At 33.0% G+C, this 15,339-nt stretch overlaps 1 protein-coding gene across 1 annotated transcript in view; it reads right to left on the reverse strand.

Annotated features, from left to right (window-relative positions):
- Tinag (tubulointerstitial nephritis antigen) overlaps positions 1-15,339 on the reverse strand; it is a 76,113-nt gene that overhangs the window by 6,095 nt on the left and 54,679 nt on the right. The window contains exon 10 of the mRNA XM_027938270.2: positions 4,160-4,205. Coding sequence (XP_027794071.2) covers positions 4,160-4,205 — 46 coding nt within the window. The remainder of the gene's footprint in view (positions 1-4,159; positions 4,206-15,339) is intronic.

Raw genomic sequence — 15,339 nt, forward strand, 5'->3', positions numbered from 1 at the left:
TTTCTAAATGTTTTAATTTTGATTTTATGTTGAAGAAAACTGTCACCAGATATAAAATTCTAGGAAGACAGGTATAACTTCATCATCATTATCATCATCATTGTCATTGATGCACTTCAGCCTGGTCATATTGGTTTGTTGTTGTTTTTTGTTTTGTTTTGTTTTTTAAAGATTGAACTCAGGGCCATAGACCACTGAGCCACATCCTCAGCCCTACATTGTATTTTATTTAGAGACAGGGTTTCATTGAGTATCTTAGGGCCTAGCTTTTGCTGAGGCTGGCTTTGAACTTGCAATCCTCCTGCTTCAGCTTCCCGAGCTGCTGGGATTACAGGCTAAGGTTGCTTTTTGAAAGGTAAAAGCATTATATTTTTAAAATTGGGATATTTTAAATTTTTACTCTTTATCTTTTATTTTGAACTATTTGATTGAGACATTTTGGAGCACAATTTTCTTTACTTCTCTTGGAGTTTATGGAGCTTCTTGAATCCTTTGTGTGATATCTTTAGTTTTAAAAAACTTTGCTAGTAGGGATTCAAATATTCTGTCTCCCTCTTTGTATTGTCCTTCTGGAACTATAATTATATGCCATTTTAAACAATTTGATTGTGTCCAACCTATATTTTCACATTGTTCTGGATTTATTTTGTTCTTCATTGTATATTTTCTTCTGTGTAATATAGTATGGTTATATCTCATTGAACCTTATTTAGGAGCATTAATTCTCTGTGCTATTTAACCCATACTATGGAACATGGCATTAACAAATTCAAGAATCCATTTAAATTTAATTAATTGATTAAGTAATTTTGGTACCAAGAATTGAACCCAGGGGTGCTTAACCACTGAATCACATCCCCAGCCCTTTTTATCTTTTGAGACAGGATCTCACTAAATTACTTAAATCCTCGCTAATTGCTGAGACTGGTTTTCAACTCGAAATCTTCCTACGTTAGCCCCCTAAGTCACTGAGATTACTGTCATGCACCACTGAAAAATAATTTATTTGATTTAATTTTTTATTGATCAACTTCTCCATCTTTTCATTTGTATTTTCCTTAATTTTTATAATGTTATTTTTTAAAGCCTACATCAAAACATCAAAAATATCATCTATTACATTTGATAGTCTTTAATCTTCATTATTGGTCACATTTTTCTTCTTCATGTGTCTCATAATTTTTAAATGTATACTAGAATTTTTTATGGCAACTTAGAGACTGCTTTTAAATTTTTTTTTATTTTATTATTATTTTTAATGAAAAGAAGGCTAGCACTTTCTTCCAGGTACATATTTCAAGGGATAAATCACCATATCTGTATCATCAGGAATTCAATAAAGTTAGGACTGGAGAGAAGCTTTTGTCCATAGCTGGTTTTAAATGTTTTACGGGTATGTGATTTTTTCTAGGTTTTTCAGGTAAATCTGTTCCCAGGCTTTGTGATGCTGCAGGAGATTTCTCCCTTCCTTTCCATCCCTTAGCTCCTCACTCTATTCTCTCACTCAGGAAATAGTCTCTGGGAAGAAATGGCTGTGTGTTTGGGGTTCCTCTGGATTCCCATCCAGCTGGATTTTCTTTCTCTTAGAAGTTTTCTCAGCCTGTTACAAACCCAATTCTCAGCTTAAGCCCCGACCTACTAAACTCTCCCAAGACAGAAAAACTCCAGATTCATATCTCTCATTTCTTTTAAAACACAAGTTTGGAAAACTATGCTGTTATTATTTTCCCAATTAGTGGAATTTATAGCTTGTTGTTATTTATTATATTTTATTCAGCAATAGAAGCCATCCAATTATTGTATTATAATAAAAAGCCTATGTTGTAGGTCTATTTGTAAATATTTTGAAACATCTGTGTATAAGTGGGAAAATAAAACTTGCCTGAGTTTCTCAGTGCTCTCGCAAAAAGTCCTAGACTCGTGACAAACAAAATGTATATAATATAAAAATAAGGAATGTTTGCTTTCACTTGTCTTAGAAATATTTACTCTCTGCATGCCAGGGAATTAAATCTACAGCCATTTGTCTAGTTAACTAATCTGATCTGAAGAGATATTGAAACTCCTCTTATCTCCTCTACAGAGCTAAAGAGAGCACAAACAAGGTCCTAAATTAAGCCCCAAGGTGCCAGAAGTACTGGAACATTATCTGCCTTAGTATTTACATGTCAGAAGGGAGGAAACCCAGTATTTGCACACATTATCTGGAGTTTATCTAGCTCTCAGAAAGACATATTTATGTTTCTAAAGGTGAGGGTGAGAACACAGTATCCTTTCCATCACATCCTAATAGAATAAATGTTTTGTTCTTTTACTTTGGGAAAGGAGGAAACTATCTTTCTTCAGTATACAGCTGGAGATAATCCATTGTTCTCTGTCCCTCAGTTACAGGACACCTACTGCTAGCTTCATATAGTACTTTCATCTGCTCTCATCACATCACTTATATGACTATTGTGTGGGTACCCATAATGCAATGCTGTGATGCTCTTCTTCCTATTGATCTGGTTCTACTATCAATTACAAATGCTTTGCTTATGATCCAGGTGTTTGTGTGTGTGTGTGTGTGTGGGTGGGTGGGTGGGTGTGTATGTAGGATAACATCTCAGACATTTTACAACTTTTTTATACAGCAGTTCTATAATAGTTAAATATTTCATATTTTCATTAAATCACTCTTAAGTTTCACAACAAATTAAGATTATGTTAATGAATGGACTAACTTTTCTCAAGTGCACAAAACTATTCACTCACTCAATGACTATTGTTCATATTCCCACTGTGTGTCACCCTAATTTTGCCCTTGGGATACATTGCTGAATAAGGCAAACATGCCCCTAATCCAAGATGAGTATACATGACTATGCAATGTAATAGAGGAAGAATCCATCCAAATGTGCAACATAAAAACTTATTGCAAATTTCTGTTTGATTTTTATATTCCTACAACTTACATTCAACAATTTATCCAAAAGACTCACAGCAGAAGGAAATCCTGCTTTCACCCCATGAAGTAGTTTTCTTTGAAAAATGCTTGATAATTAGTACTTCAGAATTGATAGTAGCTACAAAAAAATGATTGAAAAGGACAGTGTGTAGGTATGTAGTAAATATATCACAGTGAGCATGAGCACAGATGTGTGGTGGGGGGTGGGGTACATATACAACACCTATGAGCTCTGGTTAGAAATTGTCAGAAGATACATTATTTGAATAATCATTATAATTTTATAATCATTTATATTAACCATTAGACATTAATTGTTATCTACTAAAAGTTTTTTTTAGTGAGAAAAATATTTTTAAAATTTCAGTTTTTGTGTAAAGAATCTTTATACTTAAAGCATAATAACTTCATATATCAACCAGACAATTATAAGGTATGGTCACATACTTAAAGGATTAATTATGGGAATTACTTTATCATGAAATCTACCAAATTATTCTGGTGAGTATGCATACTGATACCCAGTGTTTTGTAAGCTATAGTACACTTCGTACTGTGTATTACAGGTTGTTAAGAGAATTACACTTGCAGCTATTGACAAGTAACATTACCTAGACTTTATACTATTTCTGCAATGAAAGTAAATAAAGACTTGAGAAAATTGTCCAAATTCATAATTAACTGAATGCTTGCAGTATCACATTCCAATATTTTTTCAAGTTACTTCTTACCTATACAATTATGCTATTTTTGAGACTAGACATTGGTTATTTCTCAATAAAGATATAAGTGTGTGTTATAATTAGCAAAAAAAATTTAACTTCTAGAAAATATATATGCATATATAGTACTATATACTGTATATGATATAATATAAAAAGAAATCAAGTTGATTGGCATGTGTATATGCATATATGAAAAAAGCTTAAGCATTATTTTAACATATATGACAAGGAACAAAAAGTTGTCCTATTGATTTTCAATTTGAAAACAAAATATTGATTCTTATTGTACAATTTGAAATAAGAAGACTTGAGGAAAACCCTCATTATAGTGTAGATGACTGCAGTGAACTTTGTGTTAGAGAAAACTCTAAAGTTATGAAAAACAGAACAGAGACTTAGGATGTGACTAGATAATACAAAGCAGAGAGCAGAGGGACCCAACAGTCTACACTTCACAGCAGAAATTCAATTAATAAAAGTTACATACCCAAAATTTTTCTTTCTTCTGATGTGCTCCTCTCAGTATGCCCCATCTACAAACAATAGTAGTGTTGTTATGAATGTTTTATTTGTATGCAGTTTATTGTCATTTAACTTTCCTTTGCCCCACTCTGTTTTACAATGAAGATGTTATCATTGCCCTGTGGGAAGTCTTTGTATAACTTTCCTCTTTATTCTAACATCATTTATGTGCACATAACAGATTCATCTATATCCAAATACTTTGAAATATAATTCATTGACCAAAAGAGAGATATCCTAAGGCAAAGGGGTACAGTGATTTTCAAGTACTTAAATATTGCCCCCTCTCTATCTAGCCCTCTGAAATGCTATCCTAAAAGAAATAAGCAAATAAAAAAATCTTGAAGACTACTGATGAAAATCATAATGGAAATGTAGATGATTGTTATAGATTAGGAACTTTATATAAAATATTTATATTTATGTATTCTTTAATTAACTGGTAATATGCCAAATTTATGTATCCATCAGTATATAGTGTGACTATTGAAACTTATGTTTCCAGTATTAATTCATTTTCATTTCCTTTTTGTTTTTTCCAGGTACTGGGAATTGAACTTGGGTGCTTTACCACTGACCCTTTTTATTTTGAAACAGTGTTTTGCTAAGCTGGCTCAACTTGGGATCCTTCTGCATTAACCTCCCAAGTTGCTGGGATGTACCTTCCCTTCATGCCTGACAATACTGGTCCATTGTCAGTGTAACATATAACAGTTCATAAAGAACCTAAACTTTTAATATTTAATTCTATTAAGATAGTAAGGTAAGTATTATTCACATGTTCCATTTACAGAGATAATGGACATTTATCCAAAATCACATAGTAGGAAATGTTAGGCCAGGAACCCTATCTCATGTTCTTGTTAACATATTATATTGCTCTTTTCCTTATACAACCTCCAACTGCAGTATGTCCTAAACAACATTGATTTTAATGGAGAAAGCACATTGAGTACCACCTTCATGGAGTTTGAAGTATTGTGAGAATATAATTAATTCTGCCATTTGTCATCTCATTACCTATTCCTAATATCCCAAATCCCATCATCAGAGTTCCTTTGCACTAAACTATGACCCACCATTACACTACAACCATTCCTAGGAGAGATACACTTAAAAATGTATTTTTCAATATGTCAGTTTGCTGAAGTCTGTCTTTGATGGAATTTGGAATAGAAAGATGGTATTATAGCAAAAAGTTACTTTCTAAAGATGACAGGAGATCTTCTGAATCCTTTATCATAAAAGCAAAAGAGACAAAAAAGTGATAGGATGGGAAAACTCTAAAGACAAACTTTGCACAAATTTCCTTTGTCTTGTTTCTGATATGGAGTGATAACTGTACTGATCACATCTCTTTTTGTGTTTTACGACACTGTTCAAAATGTTCTGGGCAGCTTGTGTAAGTCGGGTTTGGTTCAATTTTCAAAACCATTTCATAGTTTTATAAGTGATTTACATTTTTGCAACTTTTCTTTAAAAACTCATTACCACTGGAAAAAAAATTGATTAGTCATAATGTAAGTGCCCCCAAATATTCAAAGCCCATTGCCTATTTGAATTAGTAGATCACATCTAAAATCTTCAATTACTTATTTTCTATTTATTTATAAAACAACTTTCAAAATAATTTCCAAAGTCTTTACTAGTCAAACTTTCTTTTCAGATGATCTGGATGATCTTTCCAGGTGATCTCACATAAAGCCATTTGCATAAAATATAAAATCTAAGGCTAAATCAGAACCATCTACAGAATCATTCAGTGCTGAGATTATACACGCAGGGCAGAGACCTCATATTATCTGAGATTCCAACAAATAGGGTAAGAAGTTATGGAAAGTCCTGCTTAAACCACTACAAAGACTCCTACTAAGAAAGATCTCTCAATTAAGAAACAGCTATCCAAGCAAGACAAGCTTGGCCCAGTTATGAAGCCTTGGTCTAAAGGGAAGAATAGCAACTGAGACTCCAATTTCTTGTCTATAACTCAGATCTGTCCAAGCTCAGCTCCCACATTGGACTTGGCTAAGGTAGGACTTGGAAAGGGACTCAAAGACTTGTCATTAAAAACTAAAAGACCTATTTCACTAAATACTGCATTTTGTAGAAAACTTTTAATAACACTCAAATAAAGGATAAACCAAAAGTGATCAATGTTTCTTTCCCTTCTTGTAAGCTTGTTCAAACTTCTTGAACTCTAGTGCACTGAGAGTGAAGTACAAGAGGACAAAATAGTATTTAATAGAGGAAAGAGAAAAAAATAAACAAGAAAAATATACCATAGAATAAGTGCTGCATTTACAAATATAACCATTTGATATAATCCTAGGGACCCTCAAAAATATTGAGATAATATTTAAGGGATGAAGAGTCACAATATCATATGGGCTTAAGATTCAGCAACATGAAAACCAGACATAATTCCTCTATCAACAAATTAAAGACCAGAGAAACAAAACATTTCATCACAAAGGGGAAGATGTATTTTGTAACATACTTGTGTAATTTTTTTTTAATTTTAGGATTACTAAATAAATTATATGTGAAATAAATTGTCTTAGTTCAGGGGCTTTTAAGAAATATGAACTTCTTTCCACATGCCAACATATTCATTATGTTTCCATATAATTCATTGTGATTATCTAAAAAATATTTTCGATGATGTAAAATACTGCAATAATTCCTAACTCACAAATCTATCAACTCTTTTCCAGAAGCATGTTTATTATAACTTTAAAGTGATTATAAAACTAATTTATTTTTAAAATACATTTATTTTTAAAACTTTTTATTCATGCATATAATTTATGCAAAGTAGTGAGTTTTGTTATGTCATATTTGTGCATGCCTATGACAATTTGGGCAATTCCATTCCCCAGTATTTCCCCTTTCTCTCTCCTCCTGCCTCTCCAATTTTCTTGCTCTATTCTACTGGTTTTCCTTCTATTTTCACAAAATCCCTCCACTTTTTTTTTTCTCTCTAGCTTTCACCAACAAAAGAAAACATACAACACTTCTCTGAGTCTTGCTTATTTCACTTAACATAATGCTCTCAAGTTCTGTCCATTTCCCTGAAAATCACATAATCTTGTTTTTTTATGGCAGAATATTAATTCTTTTTTATACATACCACGTTTTCTTTAACTATTCATCTGTTGATGAACACCTAGACTGGTTCCATAATTCGATTATTATGGATATTGTTGCTATAACATGGGAATGTATATATTTCAAAATAATTCTATAATTCTTTTGGATAGATTCTGAGGAGTGTATAGCATACAGTACTTTCTTTTTTTTTTTTTTTGGGTTTTTAAAATAACCACTATACCACTTTCCATAGGAGCTGTAATAATTTACATCCCAATGACCATGTGGGTTCCCTTTTTCTTGTATTCTCACCAGCATTTATTGAACAATACACTCATTTTAAACTAAGAAAGAACACCAGGATTCAGATTATTATAAACCTTTTCAAAATGGACAACAAAATAAGTTAGTCAAATATTCAACTAGAAGTGAGAGAAGAAAAGGAAAGTAAGGCAGTTGAATGAATTTAATAGTTTTAGAGATTTGCTTCTAAAAGAAACATTTAAAAAAAGAGTGTTAACCATTATGCAAAATTCAAATAGGAAAAACACACCACAAAGAGAAAAATATCACTATAGAAGACATTGTTCAGTTCACCTATGTTATAGTCTCTGGGTGAAATGACAAGCAAGATCCATTCATCAAAGAGTTTAACATTTGCACTATGACCCTCGACTATCACTTCTGTCTCTCATCTTCTGAAGAAAGTTCCTAAGATGGTAAGCAAGTATCTCAGAATTACAATGGGGTGTTGTAAAGAAATAAACCTGTGGATGGTTTTCTAAATATCCCATGCTCTGAAAGACTAGGAAAAGTCACTTTGTCCCAAATGATTTCCTTTTGGTATTATAGAAAAATTTATGTGGTTCAAACCTTTATTCAAATAAGGTTGACTAGTGCAAAGCAAGATTGCTTATTCACTTTAGAAGAAAATTTATATTTTCTTAATCTGTGGAAAACATTTTTTCTTAATATACTTATGTATGTTTCTGAATTGTGTACTTTTACATTTATACCATTTATACCATTGGGCTGAAAATTCTAGAAATACACATATATTTCCCCAATCTCCACTTGTAAATCAATGACTATCTTTGTGGACATAATGTTTTTTGTTACATTTATATTCGATATAAAAAATAACTATTTCTCTTTATATATACCTATTAATTTTAAGAATTGTATACAAACGAGTTCAGATAGACTAGCACCTTATTTGGCTGAGATTATTTCCATAAGCTTGCTAAGTAGGTTCACCAGCTTGAGAGATCTTAACACTGACTTTTCTTGCCTGAAGGGAATCCAATTAATTTGAACTTTATACTATTCTTTTGAATTTTTTCTACCTCATCAAGTTCAATGTTTTCAACTATTCAAGATTTATTAATACATCCTTTCTCTCAAAATTGAGGAACGTTTTGGGAAATGCTGGTTTTGAAAAAATCTGGGCAGGTCTTAGCCCATGAACCACATTCCATGAGTGTCTTCTGGGCTCTCTTTCCCCCCTGTGCTAAGATGCAGGTACATCACCTCAGTGCCTCTGTCCATCAGGTTTTATCTTGCTCCTCACTTTTGAATACCTAAAAAACAGAATTCTATTTTATAATATGAAAAGCCTTTAAGGAAAGACTTTTCCTTGAAGTTCCTCAAGTAAAGCCTTACAATACCTAAAAAGAATGATATAAGATTTTGTATTTCTAAGGTTATTGATGTCTTTATGTCCATTCCCTTTAAAAGAGACATTTTTAGATAACAACATTAAGTGATACTAAACTTCTTAAAATCCCATTTTAAGCTATGTCTAGATAGTAAAATGATCATAACAGAATAATTAATTGGGGTAAGATCTTAAATGATAGATTTTTTCTCCCCTTTGGTTTTTGTAGATTTTACCATGGAGGCCCATACACCCGGTGATAGTAAGATTAAACATAAGAGATAGCTGGAGATACAATTTTATTGAAATAATATTTACATTCCCAAACATATCCCTTAGAAGGGAGCACAGAATGTCTTATGAATCTTATCCATTAATTTCTGCCTTTATTCAACAAAATATAATTTATTCCAGAAAAGATACATATTTTGCCTTCAAGAAGCAGAGTATTTCGTGAGAGTGATGCTGGGAAATAGAAAATAAACACAAATACAAGTAATTAGAACTCACACAAGCACGTTTTACAAATGTCCACAGGTGTGGATGAATACATGAACTGTGCTGATGGCAAAGACAACTTCCTTCACAGATCTGAGTAGGAGCTTTTTGGTTTGAAATGGGAGTGTAGAATTTGAGGAATGATAGGTGCAAAGTTACAAGAGAGGCATGCAAAACCCCATCTCAGAGTGTTCTAGGAGCAGCACTTGGTCCTGTGTGGAGCAACAATGGCAGAAGCAGGAAGTGAAGTGAAAAGAGCTGTGTAACTCAACTGGAAAGAACACCCAGGACCACCAAGCTCAGAGCTTACAATCTTGTGAGTAAGAGTCATCCAGCTATGGGATGGAACACAATCCAGAAGTGCTTTGAGAAGGGCAACTCTGGTATTAGTGTGAAGCATGGATTTGGGGGAGGGGAGAATAGAAGCAAAGGAAGAATATGTAGTTCAAGCAAAAAATAAAGAAGTTCTGCTTAAGACTATAAAACCCTTCTAGCAAATATTGTTTATTCTTTTGACAGCTTTATTCCCAACACTAGAATAGTGACTCTCAACATTTGACTCTAAATAGATATTGAACTGGTAGATTAAAGTATGGTGGCAATGTGAATGAAGAAAAAGCCAAACATTTAAGAAATACTTAGGAAATAAAAGTGATGGAATTTGTTGATTAATTTACATGGGCAATAAAGAAGAAGAAAGCATCAAGGGCTACCCAAAGTTTCAAGGTGAAATTAGTAGGTCTGTCTAATGTGCAGTAGTTGAGGTGAACTTCACCTTGCACAGAGACATGTTCCTGGCAATCAGGATGTCTTAACATTGCCAAAGACTGCAATTAAAAATTTGCTTCACCTTCTGTTGGGTTCTTTCTAGTGGTGGTGGTTTTGCATATTAACCTTTAAATAGAGGCATTTCAGGATCACTGACAAGGAATTCAGCTAAGGGAATTCATCAAAGAACCAAGGAAAGTTGACTGTTAAAAGAAATTCAGAAAAAGCCATTCTGCACAGTGAAAAATTCTTTTATAATGAGAATAATTATTTTTCCAACTTATGTATCAAAATCACATTGCTTAAGTATTGAGATCCTTACAGTAAATCTCACATCCAAGAATCTGAAGTTGTAAGAATAAGGAAAAAAAAAGTTTTATTTTATTTCTACAGTAGGTATATCACTTTGTAGCAGAATCACCCAGACAAAAATGTTGCAATGTCTCTGAAAATATGCTATTTCTGGGGTCCTAGCACATGCCCAATAGACTGAAAACAAGAATTTCAATTTATGTTTTCTTTGTAGGCCAATTCTGTATTAGCAAATATAGATCCAAACAGATCAAAACAAAGTCTATAAATAATATACACATAAAGAAAATTTATGTAGTAGAGTCTAACTGAACAGGAAATTTTGGAGTAAATAGGGAAGAAATACACCAGAGAGCTTGATGTGAAACTGCAACGCTTTTTATTAAGGAAATTAATGTTACATAGGAAATAAGTATAAAGAGACCACCAGACAGGCTTTGGGTCAATAACAATAATATAATACTCTGGACATAACATTTTGCTTTCAGAGGTAAGACTGAAGATAGAATCTCAGCTCCCTGTGCATAAAGATTTTAAAGATAACTGCAGTAAGAATGAGGCAGAGATATTCAGGCTTTTATTTCCTTATGAATATTCTACCAGAGATGCTTAGAAACTTCATTTTAAAAACTGTTCTTGCCTAGTGAGTGTGGCAGTGTTGAAAATGATAAGGAGCTATCAAAAAGTGCTAATTAATGCTAGATCAAAGATGAATGGAAATAGACTTCACAGGAAAGAAAAGAGAAATGAGAGCATTCCTTGCACCCCAAAATTTATTTTCTACTTAAGTAAAACATAAATCAAACCAACGTTCACTAACTCTAAGATTGAGTTTATTTATTGGTATGTTCTGCCAAGAAACTACAAATTCTATCATAGATTTGAGAAGCAGATGTAGATTTTGGAAAGATTGTTTTTGCATAAAATATTGCAAGTTATTATGTATATCTAATATTAATTAATCATCCAACCAACACTCTGGAGTGCCCACATATTAAATGTCCTGCCATATCTAACACATCAAGAAGCAAAAAAACTCACGTTTCATATCATCTGTAATTTGTGCTATCTGAAGTAATATAGAGAAAATTGATGAAAGGTTATACCCAGTTTATAATCTGGCCAGAATGATTTGTTGTATGAGAGAGATAATTATCCTTCTGCATTTAATATGTTGACTGATGTGTGTCAAAAATGTGTCCAATTGAGGCTGCTCAGTGGTAGAGTGCTTACCTATCATGTTCTAGGCTCTGGGTTCAAACCCCCGTACTGAGAAAAAACAAGAAAGAAAAAGTGGGAAAAAAGTAAAAGATTATGTAAAATGTACAGGGGAAAAGAGGGAGAAAAACAAAACAAAACCATCCATTACTGTCCATGACAAGTAACTAAGTGGTACCTTATCAAGAGAATCATTGAGGGAGCACTTCAGCCTTTTGATGTTAGGAATATTAATTACTTTTTTATATTCTTATAGAATTGTAACACTGGAAGGAGACTCAGAGATCATGGTATACTCCAGGAAATGTTCAATAGAATAAATCACCATTAATGATAATTAACTAGGGTAATGTCTTCTGAAGAGCTTCTGTAATGCAGAACTTTAGCCCATTTATATTAGGACTAGACATGGCTCAAAGAATCTTAGCACTAGAAGGAGGCTCAGAGGTTATAGTGTACTCTGTGATTTGGCTAACTATGGCTTACAGTCTATATCTGGCCCAATGTCTAGCTTTCCTAAATAATATTTTATGGAATCTATCCTCATTCATTTAAATATTATGTCTGATGATGGCATAATTGAATACAGTAAGACCATATGACCCACAAAATTAATCTGACTGTAATCTAATTTCTTTATTTCACAGAAGAGGGAATGAGGCCCCAAAAGAGTAGTACCATTCCAAGACTGTGTGTCAAATGCTAAATTCTCACAGGTGTCTGAGAAGCAAGTAATAGCACAGCAATCAAAACTAGGAACTGAGGAAGGAAGGAAAGAGTGAAAACATTTCTGGCTATAATAAGAAAGAAAAGTACAATGGGTTTTCAATAATTTGTAGAAGATGACACTGAGAAATGAGGACACATCTAACATGAGCATGAAATAATGTAAGGAGTTGGCCACATGAACTCATAGAGAAGTGATTAAAGTTTTGGAAGGAAGAAGGTTGCAGATGGTCATAGGAAGATAAAGCTGGTGATGGTGAAGGGCTGGAGCTGGGGCTCAGCGGTAGAGCACTCACCTAGCACATGCGAGGCCCCTAGTTTGATCCTCAGCACCACATAAAAATAAATAAATAAAATAAAGATATTGTATTCAACTACAACTAAAAAAATAAAAAGCTGATGATGGTGAATAAGGTGGATTAGTAAATGGTGAGATGGGGTTGGAAGCAGAGAGAACATTTAGGTACTTATAGGAATATTCTAATCAGAGTTGCATTCATCACATCCAACAGTCTCATCTGTATCCAGAAATGTAAAGAACATAATTATTACAATGATGAAGCTGAAGAAGAACAATATTGAATGCATATATTTTGAGGATGAAAATAAATCAAAGTTATCACTTAATGTTATAAGTTGTACTCATTCATCATCTGCAAAATTTGTTTTTGTTTTTTTGTTTTGGTCACAACCCTCCCCTTTTTATTGTAGCAAAGACTCACACTAGCCTTCTTTTTGGTCTTATTGAAGTAGTTAGTAAGATACTAGATGTTACTGTGCAAAGAAGACATTGAAAATTGCCATAGCAAAATATTCCTTATAACAGAAACCCTGACTCAAAGATATATCAAAATCAATATATATAAATATATGCAAATATATGATGCATGTTATATATGTATGTGTATATAATACACACACATAAAATACACATATATAAAAATAGAAAATAGGAAATAGAATAAAATCTAGATGCCAGATTCTGAAATAGTAACCTTGTAGCATGTGCTATATACAGATATATAATGGTGACCCTGCAGGTGTTCTCTTTCAAGGGACCCTATACTATTGATAGACATCAGAAGCATTCTTAACTTCGGACCCCTGATGCCCCCACCACAACCAAATCTCTGGAAATTCACAGACATAAACTTTCCCAAATCTCCATCTGAATTCCATTATAGTTGAAATTTTGAGGGCTATACTTATCACAACTATATTATATTTTAGGAAAAAATAACCAAAAAGAATTTACAAAGATAATTTTGGAAGGAAATGCTGTAGTAAGGGCTAATGAAAATCATCTCATGCTCACCAATCTGAAGTGTCTATGAACATTAAAACTAGTTGAAGGACATTCCATGAAAAAACTAAAGCATTTCTTTAAACTTTGTAGAAGCCATTGTCCCCAGTTCTCAGTTCTTTGTGTATCTAAGACATTGTCTACAATCATTCCTGAAATGAATTAATGTTCCCCAACTAGGAAATTATAACTTCTAACCATAGTGATTTTAAATGATCCAACATGTAAATGACCAAGTTTCTACCACTTACATGGCTTTCTTGCTACAAATAGAATCATATTATCTAAGATCATGAAAAGAGACTGATGTTGTGGCTCAGTGGTAGAGCACTTGCCTAGCATATGTGAGACACTGGGTTCAATCCTCAGCACCACATAAAAATAAATAAATAAAATAAAGTTATATAAAAAAGATCATGAGAAATTACATCACATTTCCCAAAGAAATAATTTCCTCCTATAGTCACATTTTTCTTTTCATTATTGTCCTTATCTATCTACCTACATTCTCATAGTAAGCTAGATAATAAATGCATAAATAAATGATAAATTGAAAAAAATGTAAAAGTATATCATATCATAGATAAGTTCTCATTAATACCATAATTAAAATCACTTCTATTTTGTACTTTTAAAAATAATCTTTAATGAAAATAAGTTAAAAGTTTTACTAAAGAAAAAACATGGAGAAAGCATGAATTTAATTTTTTTAAAAGTGTTTAATGAGCAGCCTATAATGTGACAGATTTACTATCCCATCTAATTCTCACCACAAGGCAGTGAGGAAAGCATTATGACATCAATGGAACTGCTGAGAAAACTGAGATGTAGAGAGTAAGTAACCTCCCAGGGATCACCCAGGGAGGACACAACTACATTTCAATCTGAGCTTGACTCCAGTTCCCGCCTATTTTCTGCTGTATAGCATTTCTTCACAATCAAGATTAAGTCTGCTCTTAACCTGGAACAAAAAGATCTCTCGCATGCTCTCTCTCTCTCTCTCTCTCTCTCTCTCACACACACACACACACACACACACATACACACACAGTTTTGTAAACCATATTTTTCTAAGAATGACTTTTATAACACTCCTACCATACCTTTCCCTAAATTAAAATAAACCTTTTTCCTTTTGCAATGGTTGCTTTTTTGTTTAGTTGTGTTGTACTGTGTCAAAGACAGTTCATAGTAATAGGGGTGACAGAGTTAGATCACAGCTGGTCCTTGTTAGAGATAACAAATCAGTGAAAGACCAAAGTCAAACAAGAGAAAACAAGTGGAACATAAACTGTCCTGTCAATTTGATTCAGTACTGACAGACAAGAGAGGATTCAATCAGCACTCAAATACAACAAAAATAAAACCCATTTATCAGTTCACTGTCCCACTCCACATCTACTTTCATGTCAGTAAGTTCACATTAAAAGATCCCAGCAGCCCTAGGGGACCTCCCAATAACTTCCCTAGGTGACTGATTGATAGTTGCATCAAGTCAATGGGTCATAGTTTATTTTCTTTTATATTATTTATTAAGGCTCTTCATATTATTCACCTCTGTATTTCTAGCACC

This window comes from Marmota flaviventris, chromosome 6 (assembly GCF_047511675.1).
Source record: "Marmota flaviventris isolate mMarFla1 chromosome 6, mMarFla1.hap1, whole genome shotgun sequence".
NCBI lineage: Eukaryota > Metazoa > Chordata > Mammalia > Rodentia > Sciuridae > Marmota > Marmota flaviventris.